This window comes from Labrus bergylta, chromosome 11 (genome assembly GCF_963930695.1).
Source record: "Labrus bergylta chromosome 11, fLabBer1.1, whole genome shotgun sequence".
Taxonomy (NCBI): Eukaryota; Metazoa; Chordata; class Actinopteri; order Labriformes; family Labridae; genus Labrus; species Labrus bergylta.
The window spans coordinates 9589229-9610275 of NC_089205.1; the positions used below are offsets into that span (position 1 = coordinate 9589229).

Sequence of the window (21047 nt, forward strand, 5' to 3'; positions counted from 1 at the left end):
AAAAATGAATGCATGAATTTCGGATCTTAATCACATTAACAATTAACTAGTGTTGTAGTCAAGACCACACTAACTGAGACCAAGACATACCCGAGACCAGAGTGCTCCAAGGCCGAGACATGTAGGGATCGAGACCGAGTCAAGACCAAGACCAAATCGGGGCGAGACAGAGACCATAAATGTCAGTCTGAGACGTTCAAAAAGTGGTCTTGAGACCAAGACCAGCCTCATGTACAACAACACAATTAACACATTAACGCTAACAGCATTTACACGTCCTGGATAAAATCAATAACGAGCTGAGAGGTAGCGCCTTGACCACAGGGGGCGCTGAACTCGCCCCTCACAGGAGCGTTTACCACCGCCTCGCTGTTTACATGAAGGTAACAAGAGAGAGAAAAAGAAACCCGTATATATCCTATGCAGAATGAGGAGGAAAGTGACAGTAGCTCATACGACTTTACATCAAAGCGTTCAGATTACTGAAGATGAAGACCTTGACTTACACAAGTGTTAACTGGTTTCCCGTTCTCTCTGTTGTCCTCATCCGCCCACTCCTGCAGCACGCGGCTTGCACTGGATTATGGGATTGAGTTCTCACATAAACTTCCAGAGTGAAGATTAGAAACACAGACAGATTAAAATGCGTGAGAACGTTGTCACCATCGTCTTAACACGACTCAAAGATTCACAGACACAGGTAAAAAAACAACAACTATCATGGTATTTAAGAACACATCTTTATTCAGTCAGACTCATATTTACATTTTAATACATAAATCACCACACCGTCTTGATTCTTTCGGGACAGACAGGACTTTTTCTTGTGTAATTTGGCATTTTGGGGGAAAAACAAGCAGAAGGTTAAACATGTACCTTTGAAGAAAAGGTAAGGCCATACATTTTTGTTAAGAGTTTACGGCTCACAGCAGGTATCATGTCCACCATTTTCCCTGGAAGTGTCTTCGCTCTATCGATGCCTCTTCTGTCAGAGTAGTGACAGCCAGGCGTTCTCACAGGAATCTTTCTTTCCTAAATGAGTCCCTTGATTCACTGGATTCCTCCATCCACCCATTCATTTTCTTCTGCTTATCCAACGTCGGGTTCTCAGATTCCTATCCTTGCCCAGTCCCTACCTCCGTCCTTGCAGGGGCTGTTTCATCCTGCTCCTGCCTCGGGTTGTAGTTGTAGCCAGTAGCAGTGATCTGGCAGTGCGGTAACATCTCCTCCAGCAGGATCACAACCAACCCAGGATTGGAAATCCTCGGAAGGGACGACACATCCAGCCGCCGCAGTCCCCTGCACACACAAACTCATGAAGGGAGGAACTCTACACATCCAAATAGGTGAGTGAGAGTGTGGATATTTACTTGAGATTCCTGAGTGCAGCCAGGCCCCCTGCAGTGATGCGCAGGCACTGGGAGATGTCCAGTTCCTCCAGAGAGTCCTGGAAGATATGGAGCCTGGAAAGGAACCAGTCGTCCACCTCAGGACATCCTCGTAACGACAGAGTCCGCAAAGACCGCTGCCCCTCTGACGAAGCAGATTAAAACACGTAAATTACATATGAAACATTACTGAAATGAAAGATACGTACGCAGGACAGAGTGAAGGTCTTCGCACACTGAGTCTGTTTTTTCCCACCGAAATACGATCTCATGTTTGCACACTGACTCCGAACTCTGCAGTTTGTGTGTGTGTGTGTGTGTGTGTGTGTGTGTGTGTGTGTGTGTGTGTGTGTGTGTGTGTGTGTGTGTGTGTGTGTGTGTGTGTGTGTGTGAGACAATAAATGTCCATACCTCAAATATACTACCAGCCGCTGTTCAGGATCCAGTAAAGTGAGCAGCATATCAAGCTGGATCACTGACATCCTGAAACGCACTTTGAAACGACCGGGATGATTCTGCAGCTCATTTATCGACATGTCATAATCTCCTCACTCTTGTCTTGTTTTCAAGAGTGGGTGGACCGAGTGTTTTTTTCTTTTTTCAGAACCAAAGAACCACTAGAGGAAGACGCAGTGCGTTGACAACGTGAGTCCTCTGCACTTTTATTAAATTTGCCTTAAGGGAAGAATATGCAACTTTTTGATTCAGTAGATGTCGCCATTGAGCACCAGCATGAAACCAAAACAACTCGCGCTGCATTGTTGTTTTAGCATGCTAATGCTAGCGATCTTTATTATGCTCGTATCTTCACACTGCATGTACATTTACAGTAAATGACCGTGATCTAGAAACGCTTACGTGACATTCAAATAAGCAGTGAGTACAGTATGTTATTCTTCTTTTCTCTAGTCCCTCAATTAAACAACTTATATACACAAGGGGAGGAGCCGGCCGTCCCGTCCATGTAAACACGCTGTAGATACGGCTCGTACAACATCACAGACAGCGGGACTCGGGGGGCACACTCATTGTAGACAGTCATGACTCAGAGAGTTATTTTTAGAGGATATACTTGATTTCTGCTACATTTAAGTGTGAAAAATCACATATTCTTCCTTTCAGTGATGTGTGTGCTGCAGTATTTTCTTTGGTTCCTGTCTTGAAGAAGGTATCCACTGAATTATATTTTTTACGTCTTCAGTCAGTGATCGAGAGTACCGACCTCCATTTGTGGAGTGGCTGAAGTGCAAGAGTTTCCTTCTACTAAACTACTACATCATCTTCACTGCTTCATGACTCCATTTTGTCTGGTACTGCAAAATCCTTCAGTTAATTTAAGAATTAACGCATTGGACCCAGTGTGCAAGGTTTTCTGCGTGTAATGTTTGTCTATCGGACTAGAGATGGGACGGACTCAGAGTGCAAAGGCCTGGGGACAAAGTTCCTTACCCAGGTTCCTCAGTCCCCTGAAGCTGATGAGTGTGTGGCTCATGTTCACTTCCTCTAGTTGTGTGTCTTTGTGATTCAAGAAGTCCCAGTTGAATTTGGCACTGGGGTCTGAACCGAACCACTCTGACTGGCCGACGTACCTGAGGACGCATCACAAACCACAACATCAGAAGTTGAGCATCAGAGTTTGGCTCTGGTTTCCAGCCTGAACAAGCTTTTTTATATAGACGACATAATCTGTTTTCATTACAACTTTCATGCATGTTGGCATAATCTGCATCAGTCTTTCACCTTGCTGTTGGTGACATCATGACATCATTGGCACCAAAAGAACAGGAGAAAAGGGCACCTACCTAAATGAACCCTTCATGGTCAAGATGTAAAAGGCTGCCGCGATGTCCGGCCCATGTAACCTCTCAGTGTAACCATAGTAACTGTGAAAAAGAGAAAGAGGAAAATCTGTCATGGTGAAATATGGTACGCTGCTGCCGCTGACGTGTACAAGGGCAGGCTGCAGCGTGACATCCATTCTGCAAAGAGGGTGATTGGATGACATTTCTCCACAACCCCTACACCTCCAGGACCCTGAGTGGGGACTCTTTAAGACCCCCTACTCTGGTGAAAGTCTGCCGTCCACAAGCCCAAACTCTCATGCCACAAGAACAGATTCTTCCCTTCTGCTCGCATGTCTAATCAATGATGCCCCCACACAGACTCTGATTAAACTCCATATGAACTCAGGACATCCTTCCTATATTTCAGGACGCCGCGCCAAAAGAGCAGCAGCATCAGAGGCATCACTGGTCTGCGTGTGTCGTTCAGTGCAATACAACCAAAACATTACTTACGCATTCTTCTTCTCAATCCCCCTCCTCTTCCAGTTAGACTTCCAGCTCAGCAGCATCTCGACGTCATAGTAACGCTGGGTGAGGAAGAGGAGCAGCCTCCTGTGCAGAGGAGTTGAAACCGAGCTGGAGCTCAATGGTCGTCTGGTGGCAGCGAAGAGGAGAGCCGAGCGCTGGCAGCATCTCTGCAGAGAGTCAATGTAGAGAGGATGGGAGCAGGTGCTTCAGTCAGGAGGGAGTCTTTACTTAACTGTGTTTGTCTGAACCTCTTGGTCCTCTCATTACAGTTTATATGGTAAAAAGCTGCAGAGTTGGCTGTGCAAAGAAAGCATTTTTTTTTTTTAAAAGGACACTTTAGAGTCAGCTGCCTCATAGATTATATTAATCACAGCTGTGAACCAAACTGTGACACTTTACACTAATGTCACTTTATAACTCAAACTGTCCTCCCCTCATCAGCAACACAGAAGCATCTCTCATTGTAAAAGAAAAAAGGACTTGAAAAATACACTGGGGCATAATGTCTTGTATTTATTTACATCTCAAGTGCATGCACATTTGATGTTGTTGTTGTCTTGAATGCACAAAGTTATATATCTTTTACACTGTTGCAGTTTGCACCGTGGTTCGGAGAGGAACGATTGTTCTGAAATACAATAAAGATTACTTTGTGTTTGCTGTTTTTAAATTGTTTTCAAATGTGCCATCAAGTGTTAATTTTTATTCCTTAATGGCAAAGACACATGTCTTCCTTTAGCTTGAAAAAAGAAGACACAGATTTACTTCGTTTTTATTCTGTTCTTCTCTAAACGAGCTAAATGTGAGCTCAGTTCAATCATCTCGTTTGACTTCTCATCGTCATGCTGCATTAGTACGTAAACGTCGAACCCGTTTCAGCCTCTGAATAAATAATCAACAAGGTCTTATAACAAACTCACTCACTAATGTGAGAGGATTAATCTGCTACATGAGTCTGTGAAGTGCAGCAAAGCGTCTGAAGGGTAACTTACCATGAAGGGAGCCGACATGACAGCAACAACACCGGTAGTCAACGGAGAGTCGGAGGGGACAATCTTTTTCCACTTCGCTTTTGTCACAGTCCGTTGCAGTTCTTCATGTCAACCGCTGAGTGTCGCTCCACGCACGTGTCTGAAACCTGAGCAGCTGAAGCTGAGCTCAGGTAAGTAAATGGACTTTTCTAGTGTCTTTTCTCGTCTGTTTACACCTCAGGTCACATTAGGTCATCCGCACACTGATGGCAGAAGCTGCTGGAGGCTGATGTCACCAACTAGAAACAGAGTAATGCAGTACATCTACATGTAATGCAATCTGTCTCTTATTATCAATATTGTATTAATATATGTATTAATTGCAAACCCCATGGACCAGCCTCCTCAGTGTCTCCCTGTAGTCTCAGTGATGTAAAAGAAGGACACTGCTGCATCTTTGAATGTCTCATTTCACTTTAACAAACTCTCAGACAGCTCAGCTGACGAGTCCAAAGTAATATCCACCTTATGAGATCACACATTGACCTTGGAGCCGATCCCAGCTGTCATTGGTCGAGAGGCAGGTTTACACTAGTCAGCCCCATGATCGACAGACAACCAGCAACACTCACATTAACTCAAAAAAATACATGTATTGTGAATTCTTTAGGAAAGCTTGAGTCGTCTGCTCTGCTGGTCAGTTATTAAAAGTGATGGAAAAACAGGATATCATAAATTAAGCAAACTGGAAATTAAGTCAAATCTGAAAAAGTGGAGACAACAGGACAGGAGGCCTCGTTTCCACATGTCAGTGAATCTGAAATCTGCTTGTGGTTCCGTCTCCTTTACAGTCAGAGTGAGTCGTCAGCCTGTCAGGGTCATAGTTTCATACCATGCTTCATCAGCTCTGTAATGATCAACATTAAAAAGGAAAACTTTGGCACTGACAAAGTCAAACATTACGATATTAAAAGCATTCCAGAAATGTTTCATCAGATAAACTGCGATGCCTTTGCTTCGGCATGGTATGCAATCAATAGGTTGCCAGTTCAAATCCGCCCATAAAGCTTGTGAAAATCTGGATCACGTGCACCCCTTGAGCTCAACAAATCCCATGTGTTTATGAATGAAGGTACGTACTAACATACGTGAGGAAGACAGCTCCTGACGTCTTCCAACGGTTTTGACAATCACAACATGGGCATGTATTCTTTGTATTTAAAGATGCTATGGAACATTCAGCCACTAAATGTCCCACTACTCATTCACAAAGCAACGGTTTACACCTTTATTCTACGTTTTCGAAGCAGTCTTAAAATCCTCTAAACTGATGGTACAAGTTGACTATATCGTCTTATTATATCAGAGACTGTAAATATGAATGTTTGAAGCCTGAGTGACGTAAACCGTCTGTTCCTGCAGGGGGCGCTGGAGTCCCATCGATGGCGGTCTCCATGCTGGAAATGCTGTCTCAGTCTAACTTTCAGTCAACCTAACGACAGGCTGAGAGCTGGAGCTGAGGCGGGTTTTAAGCCTCCTGACAAACAGTTACACCTCGCCCACCTGTCAATCAGGTCAGCTACACGCCATATTGTGAATAACTCTTATCCTTCATTAAATCAAAACGGATGAGTCATCAAAACATTCACCCCCCGTACAGTGTGTGTCGATCGAGACATGAGCTAATCAGACCTATTTGGTTTTTTGAACCAGGCTGTAAACATGTTATTATCTGCTGTAAAAACAGGCTTTTTTGAATCGGTGTGTATGTGACTTCCTGTGCTTCTGCAGCCAGCCTCTAGTGGACACTTGAGGAACTGCAGGATTTTACACCTCAGCATCGGCTTCATTCAACAATGATGGGAGGTTATTGCTTGTAAAGATATAAAAGAAAAAGGGCACGATGAAGTCTATTAAGCCTAGTTTATTTTCTTTTAATATAGATGCACTTCCAATTTTAGAAAACAGGTACGTGAAAAGCAATGCAACTTATGTGCAAATTGCCCTTTCATTTACAAAAATGTTTGCGTAATCCATAAAAGAGGTGCACAAATTAGAAAGAACAGTGCATTAAAAACATAAAAACATCCATGTCATTTCCTAATAGAAGAACCATAGAAGCAGAGGTAAACATTTTTGCAGTGGCCTCTTGCTTTATTGGAGCTAGTTACCAGAGCATCATTTATTACATCTTTATCATCTTTATCTTTATTGTAACAAAAACTTTCTTTTGTCTTCGTTATTATTTTGATTAAACTAATGGTGGAAACTATGAGACCAGGGGTTGTGTGCATACATGAGATGATGGCCTCTGGTTTTCCTTCTTGTGACACACAGTAACCCGTGCAGCCTCCTCGAGCCCTCCTTCCAACGTGGCCCGGCCCATAGCACGCGCCACCTCCACGAGTCCAATCATAACGCAGAGACTGATCCCAACACCCCACCGCCACCCCCCTCCCAACGACAACCCCAACCCGCCATTCATCCACGCACAACAACACGACACGCGTGTCACTTCCGGGCTCGGTGCAATATCAGCGTTTCGATTAGAGCCGGTGGATTAATTCATTCACACGTCAGTGTCCAGCACGGCGAGGTCAGAGTCCTGTCTCTCCGCTCCTGCAGCCGGGGGGAGGTGACAACATTGACCGGTAAGTTTCTCTGTCTTTCTCTGTGATGCTCGTTTACAGCCTGACCAGATGTGCGGGATGCTGCAGCTGCCCGAGATAAGGCTCAGACAAACCCGGTCGTATCCATCTTTATTTCCTTTAGAATAAAACACCAAGAATATTATTGTATGGTCGACATGAACACGGAAGCTTATAAATAAGGCAGGAGTGAGAGTTGGTGGTTATTTGTTTACTCATTTGTTTACATTTGTTCACACGAGAATAAAAAAAAGCCCTTACTAAATATTACAGATCACAAGTGAAAGTGCAAAAAATTGGATCAACTAAGTGGAAAAAAGGAAATAATAATAATAAGAAGAAACAATAGATACTGAGGTATGAGCAACATTTGTAAAGGTTAGGCTCGTGGTTGGATGTTTTAGTTACCCTGTGCCACAAACTGGTTTGACAAACTCTAACGACTTTTGATTTCAGTATAGGTCATTAGAATACGGCATATCTTATTGTGAAATTTCCAACCGGAAGTGATGTGGTTATTGTGGGTTTCTTGACCCTAGTGCGAGCTCGTGGATGTTGCAGCTTGAACATCTGTGGCTGTACTCGTCATCTTGTTTAAATGAGAGACACGCCCATTGTGTGGTGAAGCTCAGGGGCCATATCCATGTTTAAGTTCAAGTTCAAGTTTAAGCCGATTTCTATAGCTGTGTTTTATTTTTCTTTACTTCTCTGCAGGTCTTCGTGTCGGTTTTTTCAGCTGAGCTGTGTGATGTCATGTAAGCTTTATAAACTGTTGTCAGTTGTCCCTCCTCTTGAAATGTCTCTGGAATATATTTTTTTAAAAACCTCCATGTTTGCAGAGATGATGTCAGACTCCCACACTGACCACAGTTTCCTTCACGTTTGACCAACAGGTGACTTCTTCTCAGGTTCAGGTTACTTTATTTGTACCCATGTATTGTACATTTGGTTGCAGGGAGAGTCAATTAAAACTTATTAAGGCACAGATAATACAGAAAACGTTGACAGTGCAAAATGTATGATACATGCAAAAGTGCAGAAGTGCATAAATTTTGCAGATTCCAATCCAACCAGATGATATGTAGAGGCTACAGGGTCTAGAAGATTAAAATAAATGAGAAATTTAAAAACATGAAATCAGTTTCCCAGCCTGCTGTCTCTGTCTCCCCGTACAACACCTACAGATCTACATTTTTAAAAGTCATTAATCGGACGCTTTTTTTGTCCAAACGTTCATCAGAGAGAACAGACCGATGCAGAGCTGGCTAAACACTGAGGGGGGGCGGGGGGAGACAGATCTCGACAATGTTTAGAATTTAGACTGCAATACCCATTTTAGACACTGGGTGTCAGAGTTACATACTGCTCCTTTAACATGATATATAATAATTCATAAATGTCATGTGTCAGGTGTCTTAAATACTTAGCAAGCAAACTTTTCTAAAACCATTTTTAAAAGATAAATGATGTTTGAAATGTCGACAGGAAACCGAATCAATATCAGCACTTATTCTAATCAAAATCCAGAACTGAAAGACTTTTGTCACCTCCCTGCAGGCCTCACTCGCAACCTCCGGCCGGTTTGCCGTTTTAAAAATCTATATTTACACAGCTGAAGTGGACCGTCCTGTGGCAGTGGCTGTCAAATGATGCAGGCCCATGAGAGTGCTCCTGTACTTACTGACAGAGATGCAATTGTTTTGCAGAAATGGTCTGATATGATTACAGACGACACAGAAACACTCTCTCTCTCTCTCTCTCTCTCTCTCTCTCTCTCTCTCTCCTCCGGCTGGTGGCAGCTGCTCACAAAGTGCAGAATTATTAGAGTGCTATGATGTTATAATACCATAACTAAAAAGGAGCAGGAGGCGTTTTTAATAAGTCTTCAAGAGTTCTAACTTAATACTGACGCCTCTTTAGCTACTTTCACATGATGCACTCCTGAAATATTTTGAGAGAGTTTCAGGAGGACTGCTCTTAAACTCATGTGTTTAGTGACTATATCTTCAGTGTTTGGAGTGAACACAGCGCTCTGTAGCAGAGTTTGTTAGACTACGTTTGCAGCTACAGACTCCAACAGGCTGCCACGTTACTGACGATACATTTCGGATTGTTGTCACCTGTAACCAGCAGCTGATACCTGCACGATAAAGCCCGCAAAAACTTCAGGTATGAATACATTTTAAAAGACTGAATTTACAATCGCATGTGGCCCAATCTGTGGGGGGTTGATCCAAACGGAGCATCCAACAACATCTGGATCTCACATATAGCTGCTTTCATACCTGCAGAAAACTCCTGAAAAACTCCAAATATTTGCAGGAGGAGCGTCATGTGTGAACACAAACAGCTGAATGTTTCTCTCTTCACCCGGAGTTTCTCCTCCAGCCTTCTCGTATTTATTCTGCAGACAGTCAGAGTGAGCTGATGATAGAACACAGCAGGATATAATCAGGAGAATTCACCTGGAGCGAGTGGGAGGGGGTGGTGACGTTTATTCCCTGTGATCGCTGCACGACCATAGACTGTCTGCACGCCACCTCTACGATCTCCGTGCTCTAATGAACCTGCTGCATTATGTTTCCTGTTCTCCAGTATGTTCTTCTCCACTCTTTACTTCAGATTCTGATTCTGTTGAACTACTTGTTAACAAAGCCTACTTTATACTGATTAAACTCCTGTATATAGCACGTTAGGGGGGCTTGCAGAAGAGAAGCTCGGTGACGGGCATGTGTGCCAGATCTTTATGTCCACATGCGCACACAACAAGCTGCGGTCTGATCCACATAATCAACCCTTTTACTCTGAATTATACTTTCAAACTCTTTGCAGGCTTTTCATTATGTCACTAATCGAAAACTGGCAAATTCGATTCATGTGTTTCAAATCACCCATGCGCATGCAAAAAAACAACCACATATATGCCCCTTTTTTTTCTTTCTGCCACACACACACACACACACACACACACACACACACAAACCTTTGACCCTCGGGACTGTGTCGTGTGTGGGTGCGTCGTTTTGACCACAATGGCCATGTTGAGTTTTCTGCAAGACTTGAGCCTGCCTGCTTAGCCGAGTGGGTGAAAGCACAATGACGTTGGACACACAAAAGACCCATTCACTCAATCTCTTGAGGAAGCTATGATTCCCTCATACACACACACACACACACACACATGCCTGGTCACCCCACTGCTACTCACGCCATGTCACAATATTACTCAATTAATCCAGGGAGCAGAGGCTCGCTGCAAAGCTCCTGATTATTATTTATTTTTTACAAAGCTGCCATTTGAGCAACTCCCACTAACTACCTGTTTGTGGCTATTTAAGGTAAGAGATTAAAGTCGAGCCGGTTTATTCGCTGCTCTGATGAAAACCAGGTTCTTGACCTTTGATAGAGAGAAAGACCAGCTGAGCTCCTTTAACAGGTTATGTGTGTATGAATATTTTGGAAAGTCTCAGGCCTCTGTTCACAGAGACCTAAGGAGGACTATCACTTTAGCCACAAATGAAGCTTCAGTGTTTATCCTGCTCTGCATCGGTCTGTAAACCTTTCTGTGTTCTAACCTCTCTCCATTTTTCAAAAGCATCTCCAATATTGATCCTAGTTTGAGCACGTTTCTGCTCGTGGAGCTTATTAGAAACATGCAGAGGCTTTTTAGGTCGGGTACAATCACTTCTATCTGAACCACTTCTCTTGCCCGCTTCCATCTCTGCAACACCTGTTGGTTTGACCTGATAACTGCTCTCATATCTGGCAAACTGAGGGGCGTCCAAAACGTTAGTTAAACGTGTTTTTGGTTTGAGTGTGAAAGATGTCTTCAAATAAGAACTCTATATATATATATTCACTCTATATAGTTGCAGGAAATAATATCATAAAAAGGTTGTTGTTGTTTTTTTGTTTTTTTTTACAGTTTTCTCATCATGATGGGAACACAGCATGTGCATTATTGAAGAGCCAATCCTGATGCTAGGGGAAAGTAGGGCTGAGGGAACATCAGGCCTTAACTTGATTGGATGGAAAATGTCATAGGGCTGAGGGGACATAGGGATGACCCCGAGATGAGTCGCAGCATGTTCTCCAGCAGCGTGCAGTTTTGTTCAGCTGCAGTGTCGTGTGATGGAAAAAAGAAAAAAGGAACACCGGCTGCGTAACAAGACGCTGAGCAGAACAACAGGGCTGCAGAGAATCCCACAGGGACACGATGGGAGTCGGAGAGAGCACTGCCGGTTAAAATCTGTAATTTATTGATGAGTCTCAAAGGGACACTTGAGCGAGGAGTGTGTTTAGGAGACAAGCGTGGTCATGTTTTGTGGACAGGAAGGATGTGGTGCTTCTTATGAAAAATGAAACATTTCTTCTAGAGAGGAATATTTGGAGCCAACCGAGTGTGTTTGTGTGTGTGTGCACGCCATTTTGACCAGGAAATGAATTTCTTTTTGCTTCACAATCTTAAAGACAGTTTCAGAGCAACATATGAATATCATTAATGATAGAAACCTTTTGGATCATGCAACAGGTTCTGCAGCAATGTGTGAGTCCAGCTCCCTCCGCCGTATAGACATATTTAGGCGTAGACTCAATGTGCTTCAAACTGAGAAGAAAGGCAAAGAACACACTGGTATAACTGGTATACCACTATACTGGTATTAAACCTGTTTGGTGAACGTCACACACTCCGTCACGCACTCCGTCACACACTCCCTGTAAATCTTCCATTGCAGAGTTTTATGTGTAGAATGTGGCTGCTGGATCTGTGACGTACGTGAGCGCCATCTTGTTCTGTCTGGGAACTGTTCCTCTCCCGGCCGTCTCCGTCTGTCTGGAGGCTTGTAGCCTGTCACACACACACACACACACACACACACACACACACACACACACACACACACACACACACACACACACACTCTCAGAGTTGGTTTCGTTTTTGCCAGCTCGAGGCATTCCCTTTGCATTTCATTCTTTCACTTTCTCCTGTTTTCACATCTTTATAAACTCATTTTCTTTGTTTCTTCTCTGCTGCTTCTTTTTCTTCTTCTGTGGTTTTTTCCCGCTGTCTCTTTTTTTGACGCTAACAGTGCCCGACACTGGCGGCCTCTTTTTCTGTATTCATGCTGTGCTCTTAGTGAGAGAATAACATGTGAAACACAGAGGCATACCATGGCTCTCTTCTGATTTCATGTGTTTTGTTTCGGTTTCTGAATTACTCAGGATTCCTGTCTTTAAGTCTCCAAAAGCTTGGGATCATAGCCTCCTTTTGGACGCTTGTATAATCTATCTAATGCCAGGCTGATGTCATTTATCCCACAGGAGTAGGAGTCAGGAGTCAGTCTCTCCAAAAGAAAGAAGGAAGAGTCAGAGCAGCATCATCACATCTTCCTCCAAAGTCTCTCCTCGCTGCTCTCCGGCATCTTCACAGCTTCTCCACGATGAAGCTGAAGGAGGACCTGAACCCCATGCTGCTGCTCCTCTTCCACCTCATGGTCTGGATCTACACCTTCATCACCTTCCTGCCCTCCTACATCCTCAGCTGGGTCTCCGCGCCTGATGGGGACTCGTACGGCTCTGAGGCGGAGCGAGCCAAGAGAGCGAAGGCCCGCTCTGTGCTAGGGCGTCCGGAGGGACCTTATAGAGCGGTGAGCGCCATGAAGAGGTTGGTGACGTCTCTGCACCCGGGGATGGACACCCTGGATAAGATGTTTGAGTACGCAGCCACCAGGTTCCCGCACAGAGACTGCCTGGGGACTAGGGAGGTGATCAGTGAGGAGGACGAGCGACAGAGCAATGGAAAGGTGTTCAAGAAGGTAAGGAGTGATGCAGGAAGTGTAGCAACAGAGTCAGCAAGGAAACAAAATCTAAAAGAAAAATGTCAGGAGGAAGAGAAGAGGCCGTTAACCAAACTGTGATACATCAGGCTTGTTAGTAGAGTCCTGTCATGTTTGTAAAATGTTGAATATTACTTTAACAAGCTGCATGGTGGTGCAATGTTTGGTGCCCCACAGCGAAGAGGTTCCCGGTTCGAATCCCCGTCTGACAGGAGTCTCTCTGTGTGGAGTTTGCATGTTCTCCCTGTGCATGTGTGGGTTCTCTCCTGGTACTCCAGCTTCCTCCCACAGTCCAAAGACATGCTCGTTAGGTTAACTGCTGACTCTAAATTGTCCGTAGGTGTGAATGTGAGTGTAGCTGGTTGTCTGTCAGCTGGGATCCACTCCAGCCCCCCGTGACCCCGAATTGGAAAAGCGGTATTTACAGTATAAAACTTTTGTAATTGTTTTTCTGCACCACACATTTGTCACAGTGTTCATTCTGACTTGAAAGCAAAGCGATCTGCAGCCGAGCTCCTCTCTGAGGTTGGATCTCCTCGCCCTCAAGTCCCACACTGTGACTTCCAATTATTGCTTCTCTCTCCTCAGCTGACAGCTTGTTTTTCCTCAGGATGGCCTGAATTCCATTGTAGCTACTCACTGGAAGGAGAGCGGAGAGCAGAATGAATACAGAATGGAAACCCTAAAGTGATTTGTATTCGTCAAAGAGTGTAAAGAGAAATTGTTCACAAAGTGGGAGCAAGAAGAGAAAGCATAACCCTGGCTTTAGCATGCATGCGTCATTTCTCTCTTTTTAAAGAAGAGCTATAACTGAGAAGAAAACTCGATTACCTCACTATTTAGTGCAAGCGTTACCGAAGAGAAGACTTTACCAACAGTCTTATTGGTGCATTTTAGAGCGTGCATTGTTCCTGCACTGTCAGGAGTTCTGCCAACTTTGCTGTGCTGTAACATTACCTCTGAATTACCCCTCTAATCCCAACAGCATGATCCTCTTAATCCATCTAAATACCCTCTGGTGAAACACTTATTGCTGCAATGGGAACATGAATTAGCATTTTAGAGCCTACAGTGGAACACAGTTCTGCATGACAGTGTGCAATACCATTTATCAACCACTAGGAGTCGGTATTACCCTTCTCATACATGCAGGGAGCTCTGACTGTATGAGTGTTTGTGTCCGACCATCAGCGAGTGAGTGCTGAGGAGTAGATCCAGAGAGGCCTGTGTTTCTCTCCTTCCTCTCGTGCTGATGATGACCATGAGGTGCTGCGGCCTGACGGCAGGAGAGGAGGATGTTCTGTTTGGCAGCTGTTGCTCCCTTTCCTGTGACTTTAATATGAAACAGGCCAAACAACACATGTCGCAGTGCTGTGCTCTCGTTGTAGAATTTACCCAGCAGCACATCATAAAAGGAGACAGGTCGCAACATCCCAATGGCCAAATGCTGCAGTTCCTTGAGTGGCCACATGGGGCTGTCTCCAATGGAGAGTCACTCTCCATAGGCCCCATGGTTAATTGACCAACTTCACAGGAGAATTAAACATGCTTACAGCGTGGTACATAACTATTTCAGTATAGGGGCAGCTTCCTATAGTTCCAAACTTTTAACCCTTTATGAACCAGGACGCAGGCTGAGATCCTCAGGTGGAGCTCTACAGGCTGCTCCAAGGTCCAGGTTGAAAACTAAAAGGGACAGGGGTTTAACTTTCTGAGCCTCCAAGACCTTGGGACGGCCTGCAAGAGGAGATCAGACCTGCAGAATCCCTCATTTTTATTCTGTGATTTTTTATTTTTATTTTTTGGACCCCCTCGTTCCTCTGGAGTGCCGCCCTTTTGTTTCAAAATGGTCACTACTGGCTCCAGTTAAAGAATCAATAAGACATCTGACGGGTCGTGGAGGCTTTAATCCTATTCGGAACGTTTATACAGCGTATTGTTGTTGGTGTTCATTAATCTGGAACAATAATAAACTCCCCCCCCTGCAGGTGGTTCTGGGGGAGTACCGCTGGATCTCCTACGAAGAAGTCCTCACAGCAGCGTCCCAACTGGGCAGTGGTTTGGCTTCACTGGGTCAGCGGCCAAAAAACACCATCGCCATCTTCTGTGAGACACGAGCCGAGTGGGTCATCGCCGCGCAGGCCTGCTTCATGTACAACTTCCCATGTAAGTGTGTGATACCAGACCGTTTCCCGCCACATGGCGTGTGTTTGGTTTCACAACGACATCCATGCAGACGTTGGCTCACCTGCTTCATCATTTAGCGTGGAAGCACAATCTCATCATATGTGTAACTTTTAGGCTTTTGGCTACAACTCAAGAGCTCATTCACTGACTCTGACATCTCTTGATAATACCGTCGATACGTCCCTGCCACAACAACAGTATCCGCACATGTTCTAAATCATTTTGTCAGCAGTCCATCTTATCCATAATATTTTTGAGTGGTCATTCATGCCGTTTTAGTTCTCTGTGCATTTTCTCTCCACCGGTCTTGTTGTTGCGAATCGCTTTAAAAACCACAACACAGAAAAAATGTTGTTTAGTGTGTCGCGATCAGTCGGGTTTTAACGAGACCAACGAGTGTTGTGTACATTGTGCACATCACAGGGCCGTATATGGGCCGTCGGATGCTTGAATCATCAGGCTCGTCAGGTGCTCTGTGACTGTTCAGCCGTTTCTGTTCAGGGATCATTTTCATGAAAAACAATGACCAGTTGAGGTGGGGGAGGGTTGGGCTGCTGTGCTGCCAGGGCTTGGTGCGGGTGAGGACTCTGGGAGCAGCCTCTGCAGGGATTTGCTGGTCACCCCAAACAGGACTCCATTGCAGTAGTCCAGACGTGAGGTTATGAAGGCGTTGAGGGTTTCTGCTACGTAGTCGAGAGACATTTTGGTAGAGGGATCATGTATTACAGACATAAGAATTCACTCAGATCTATAATTCACTCTCAGTTGAGGTCGTACTGTACTTTCTCCGTTCTCGCTGTTATCTTCAGTGCAATCTTTCCCTCTGAGCTTATTTACGGCCGTGTTTTATGTTTATGTGAGAATGGTTGGCGTGGACAACTTGTAACTTGTAACCAGCTGAGACAGAAGAAGGTCAATTTGTCCCTTCTGCCTCGCTATTACATAAGAGTTCCAGCTCTTCTTCTTTTTTTCTGTCCATCTGTTTCAGCTTGTTGTGTTTGAAACTCTTAAATATACTAAAAATAGAATAGTTCATTTTGATTTGACACAAGGACAGATTTTCCACTTTTAGTTTATAAAAAGCCGTCTCTGCTTGTATCACAGTAGCCATCATTTTGCCCACATAACCACTTCATCAGAGTTATACACTCTTGCACAAGCCTGCACAAACTAATGTCTGAATCATTTTATATAAGCATGAGGCTGAAACACACTATCCAGTATGTCCTCCTTCTAACTTTAGAGTCTGGTCCTGAATGCTCTGGATTTGTTTGGACCAGAGAAGGTAGGCGGTTTTAAGGCACCCCCACACGGCTGTTTTGGACTCCCCTCAGTTTGCCAGATATGAGAGCAGTTATCAGGTCAAACCAACAGGTGTTGTAGAGATGGAAGCGGGCAAGAGAAGTGGTTCAGATAGAAGTGATTGTACCCGACCTAAAAAGCCTCTGCATGTTTCTAATAAGCTCCACGAGCAGAAACGTGCTCAAACTAGGATCAATATTGGAGATGCTTTTGAAAAATAGAGAGAGGTTAGAACACAGAAAGGTTTACAGACCGATGCAGAGCTGGATAAACACTGAAGCTTCAGTGTCCACCACATGGCAACCTGTGTGAGCATCGATTCTAGAGAGGAAGGGGCGGGGGGAGACAGCTCTCTGTTGTTGATGTTTTGAGTTCAGACTGAGGTACCGGTTTTAAATACTAGGTGAGTTACATATTGCTCCTTTAAAGGGGACCTATTATATATTTTTCTGGTTGATAGTCACCCCTAACAGAGTCAGTTAAACGTCCACCTGTTGCATCTTTAACCTGCAGCTATCTGTTTGAAGGAGTACTCTGCCGATTTCATCTTTATTATATTTTCTTCGAAAGGTTTCTGTCTTTCTTACTCTGAACATCCACATCAGTGCTCTGAGTTCATTAATCTTTCTGAGTGTCCTTGAAGGACCCTTCGTATTCTTTCTGGGCTGCGGTTTATGCTGCATTAAACTGTCACGCTTTGAGAATACTTTGAAAGTAGGAGCCAATAAAGCATCTTTATTGAGCGTGTTTCATTCTTGCAAACACAAACACTGGGACAGTAGAAACCCTGAGGCCGGGGATAAGACACTTAGTGCAGAGGAGGAGCTAGAGATAGAGAGGAGTTAAAGGCTGGAGGGACGGAAGGAGAGGGAGAGAAGTGAGGGCTGATGGCGTCAGAAGGGGGGGGGGGGCAGTCTACGTGAGCATCTGATGTTGACAGAGGCATCACGGAGTCAGCCAAAGGCCCCCCAGTGAACTCAAACACTTGTTTCCTCCTGTGTGTGTGTATGTGTGCATGCGTGTGTGTGAAAATTATACATTCTCTGTTTAATGCTTTTCTGTCGAGATGCAGTCGTACTCATCGTTGGTGAGTTCTGCACACTTCGTCGTAAAAGTGAGTTCAATACAGAGATTGAACAAGCAGAAGTTACTCTTTCCATAATGACAGTTTAGGGATTATATGTTCCTCTGTGGAGCTGGGGAAAATTCACTCTCGAGACCCTTTTAAAAAAAGCATTTTTTAAACTAAAGGACTCAGAATGACCGAGGTTGAAAAATATTTAACAAAAAATGTTTTGGAGCCTGAACCCTTAAAGCTTTCTGAACCATAATGACAGCTGTGTGTGAGTGTGTGAGTGGAGCTGGGGCCCGATCGAGTGTTTAGATCTCACGGCTGGAGGTGTCATGGCCCTCATCCGCACACACAAACACACACATACACAGCAGCGAAGCAGGAAGTAAAGGAGCTCCATGACGCAAGATTGTGATGTCACTAAGCTGTGTCCCGTTGACCCATGCGTCTGTGTCAATGTAAGGACAGGGGGTTTGTTTTTCCAGCTCATTTTCTCTCTCTCTCTCCCTCTCTTTATTTACTGTTGTTTCCTCTGATCACCTTCTTCACCTTCTCTTTTCTTTTCCTCTCACATCTGACACCAGCTTGCTTCTAGCACTCTGATCATTTATTCGTTTTATATACTAATTATGAAGAGTGCAATAGTCAAACAATCCAAAGCAAACAAAACAAAGTGAGGGAGGACAGAAACGAACAACTTTTCACCAATCAGTTATGATCAAAGCATTTTAAATAAACGTAGACAGACATCAGTTTTTAACATGCTTTGCACATTTGAGTCTAATTGGGGGGAATTCTTATCTGTTATTTGAGCCTCTAGGCAAAGGTCATTTTCTATCATTACATGATAGACAATAAAGTTTTAATCTTGAATTTTGAATGGCATGGCATCGCATTCTAGAGTATCTCAACACATCGCATTCTACTGAATCGCATCCAAACTCATCCCAATGTATCCCATTGCATCACATCCCAATGCATCCCATTGCATCACATCCCATCTCATGCGATGGCGTCCCACCGCTTGCCATCGTATCAGTATCAGTGTCCTTCTAGGGGGAGTTTACCAAACTACAACTTCAAACTTTTGACCGCCAACCACGTGTAAACTGCAGGCGTGTGTCGTATGCTTCAACCCTGCATATTAATACTTCACTGTAATCTTTAAGGTCAGGCCCTGTTTGGGTAGAAATCCTTAAAACAGAGTTTTTGCAGCAGAGTAGAAATGTAATCCCAATTGTACTCACATCAATGCAATGTAATACCATGTGGGCAAACCGTGTGCATGCACGCATACATACCAGTGACCCTCTGACATCTTAGTCATCACACATGCACCAGTAGTGTTTATATCCCCGAAGAGGCTTTTCTGCAGCAAGATCTTATGTCATATTGGCTCCAATGCTGTGCTGAGGTCTCTTGAGGAAACTGATGACGTCATGCGTATGGGAGGATCCATATCAGAAGCCTGAGGATTGTAGACAGAGTGCACGTACAATGTCCATCATCACAAATGCTTCACTGTCCAAATGATGATGATGGTTACAGCTAAACGATGCATCATATTGTACTAATCACAGGGTTTTGGCTAAATGTTCAATTTCTGTCTCTTCTCTCGGCCCAGCGATGCATCGACTGCCTCTTGAAGCCTTGAAATCACGGGGAGAATTTAAGTGACACTTGCCTTGAATTTGGTTTGAACAGCTGGCTGACATTTTTGGGGGAAACGGCACACAGAGTAGATCGTGGGAAAAAAATAATACTTTGCCTGTCTATTCCAAGAAATGTGACTTCTTGAGTAACCAGTGATCAGTGAGTCAGTGTAATTAACCATCACAAAGGGAGAGCTGTCTCCCCCCGCCCCCTCCTCTCTAGAGTCGATGCTCACGCAGGTTGCCATGTGGTGGACACTGAAGCTTCAGTGTTTATCCAGCTCTGCATCGGTCTGTAAACCTTTCTGTGTTCTAACCTCTCTCCATTTTTCAAAAGCATCTCCAACATTGATCCTAGTTTGAGCACGTTTCTGCTCGAGGAGCTTATTAGAAACATGCAGAGGCTTTTTAGGTCGGGTACAATCACTTCTATTTGAACCACTTCTCTTGCCCGCTTCCATCGCTGCAACACCTGTTGGTTTGACCTGATAACTGCTCTCATATCTGGCAAACTGAGGGGAGTCCAAAACGGCCATGTGGGGGTGCCTTAAAACCGTCTACCTTCCAAACAAATCCAGAGCATTCAGGACCAGAATCTAAAGTTAGAAGGAGGACATACTGACTGCTGCATTGTTGTCAGAGAAGCCAGCACTTCAACATAGCATGTTTCCTTAATGTCTGATCACTTTATCATTTCACTCACTACACATCTCACTGATTGCTCCTTTACCAAGAGAAAAAGGCTGTCAGGTGTTACATGACTGCTGTTTAAATGTAAGAAACATTCCCAGTTTGTATTTGGATTACAGTTTTTTCCTTTGGTTTGTGTGTTGCAGTGGTCACCCTTTACTCCACACTGGGAGGTCCAGCCATTGCTCACGGACTGAATGAGACTCAGGTCACCCACATTGTCACCAGCAGAGAGCTCCTTGAGACCAGACTCAAGGTAACGATTCACGCACAACACACACCAACATCATGTTGTTCTTTTTACACATTCAAACCCTGCAAATGATGTTGTAATCATTCACTACAGAGCTTTGGGCAAGCGGTGATATTTGGCATACTGTAATAATATTTTAGCCGCGATGACTTCTCGTGTCTGTGTTGGAAAGTGACCTGTAGGTCCTCAGCTGAATGTTGATAGTAACTTATAGTAGGGATAGGACAGGTGATAGAGCAGGAAACCAGGGAAATGTGGGAAAGGCGATAGATAGTTCTAACCCTAACCCACAGGCCGGTCTAGAACTCACATAGCCCGCCTGGAGGACCATAACCTCCATATATGGGGTGCGATCGTGCGACCTAGCCTAAATGTTATTACAGTGTCTCTCATATTGCAGCATCTACTGTGAACCTGCATTAGAAGCATTATTGTCCCTTATATCATGCAGTGTGTGTTATTGTCCTCTTGTTGTTTATTGTGTATAATCCATACAATAAAATTAGCAACTCGCTAAATCTGGTGAAACCATCTTTTCATTTTTCTTTGTATAAATGATCGATGTCGTTGCACACTGTCCCCTGATATAAATTCATGGTTCATTCAAAGGTAAGGTGGAGTCTGCATTTCCAATTTGGCGGCCGTCATGGGTGACATCACAGAGACAACTATCATGTTTTATACAGCTGGACAAAAACATTACCCATCTCCTTCTTGCAGACGTACACATTT

General features: G+C 44.2%; 2 protein-coding genes across 4 annotated transcripts in view; one reads left to right on the top strand and one right to left on the bottom strand.

Annotated features, from left to right (window-relative positions):
- Positions 1–721: 721 nt before the first annotated feature.
- dmac2 (distal membrane arm assembly component 2) lies at positions 722–4833 on the bottom strand. The gene is made up of 6 exons (XM_020636867.3): positions 4693–4833; positions 3686–3867; positions 3191–3271; positions 2838–2977; positions 1371–1533; positions 722–1299 (listed from the first exon to the last, which is right to left on the bottom strand). The coding sequence occupies exons 1-6, from the start codon at positions 4708–4710 to the stop codon at positions 1116–1118; spliced, it is 768 nt and encodes a 255-aa protein (XP_020492523.1). The 5' UTR covers positions 4711–4833; the 3' UTR covers positions 722–1115.
- Positions 4834–7143: 2310 nt separating this feature from the next.
- acsl3a (acyl-CoA synthetase long chain family member 3a) overlaps positions 7144–21047 on the top strand; it is a 30643-nt gene continuing 16739 nt past the window's right edge. The window contains exons 1-4 of one of the 3 annotated variants that reach the window (XM_020636889.3): positions 7144–7322; positions 12645–13138; positions 15148–15325; positions 20209–20318. In XM_020636889.3, coding sequence (XP_020492545.1) covers positions 12764–13138; positions 15148–15325; positions 20209–20318 — 663 coding nt within the window. In that variant the 5' untranslated portion in view covers positions 7144–7322; positions 12645–12763. Of the gene's footprint in view, positions 7323–10388; positions 10658–12644; positions 13139–15147; positions 15326–20208; positions 20319–21047 lie in introns of those variants that run through there. The other 2 variants (XM_020636890.3, XM_065960401.1) reach the window with 2 other exon arrangements.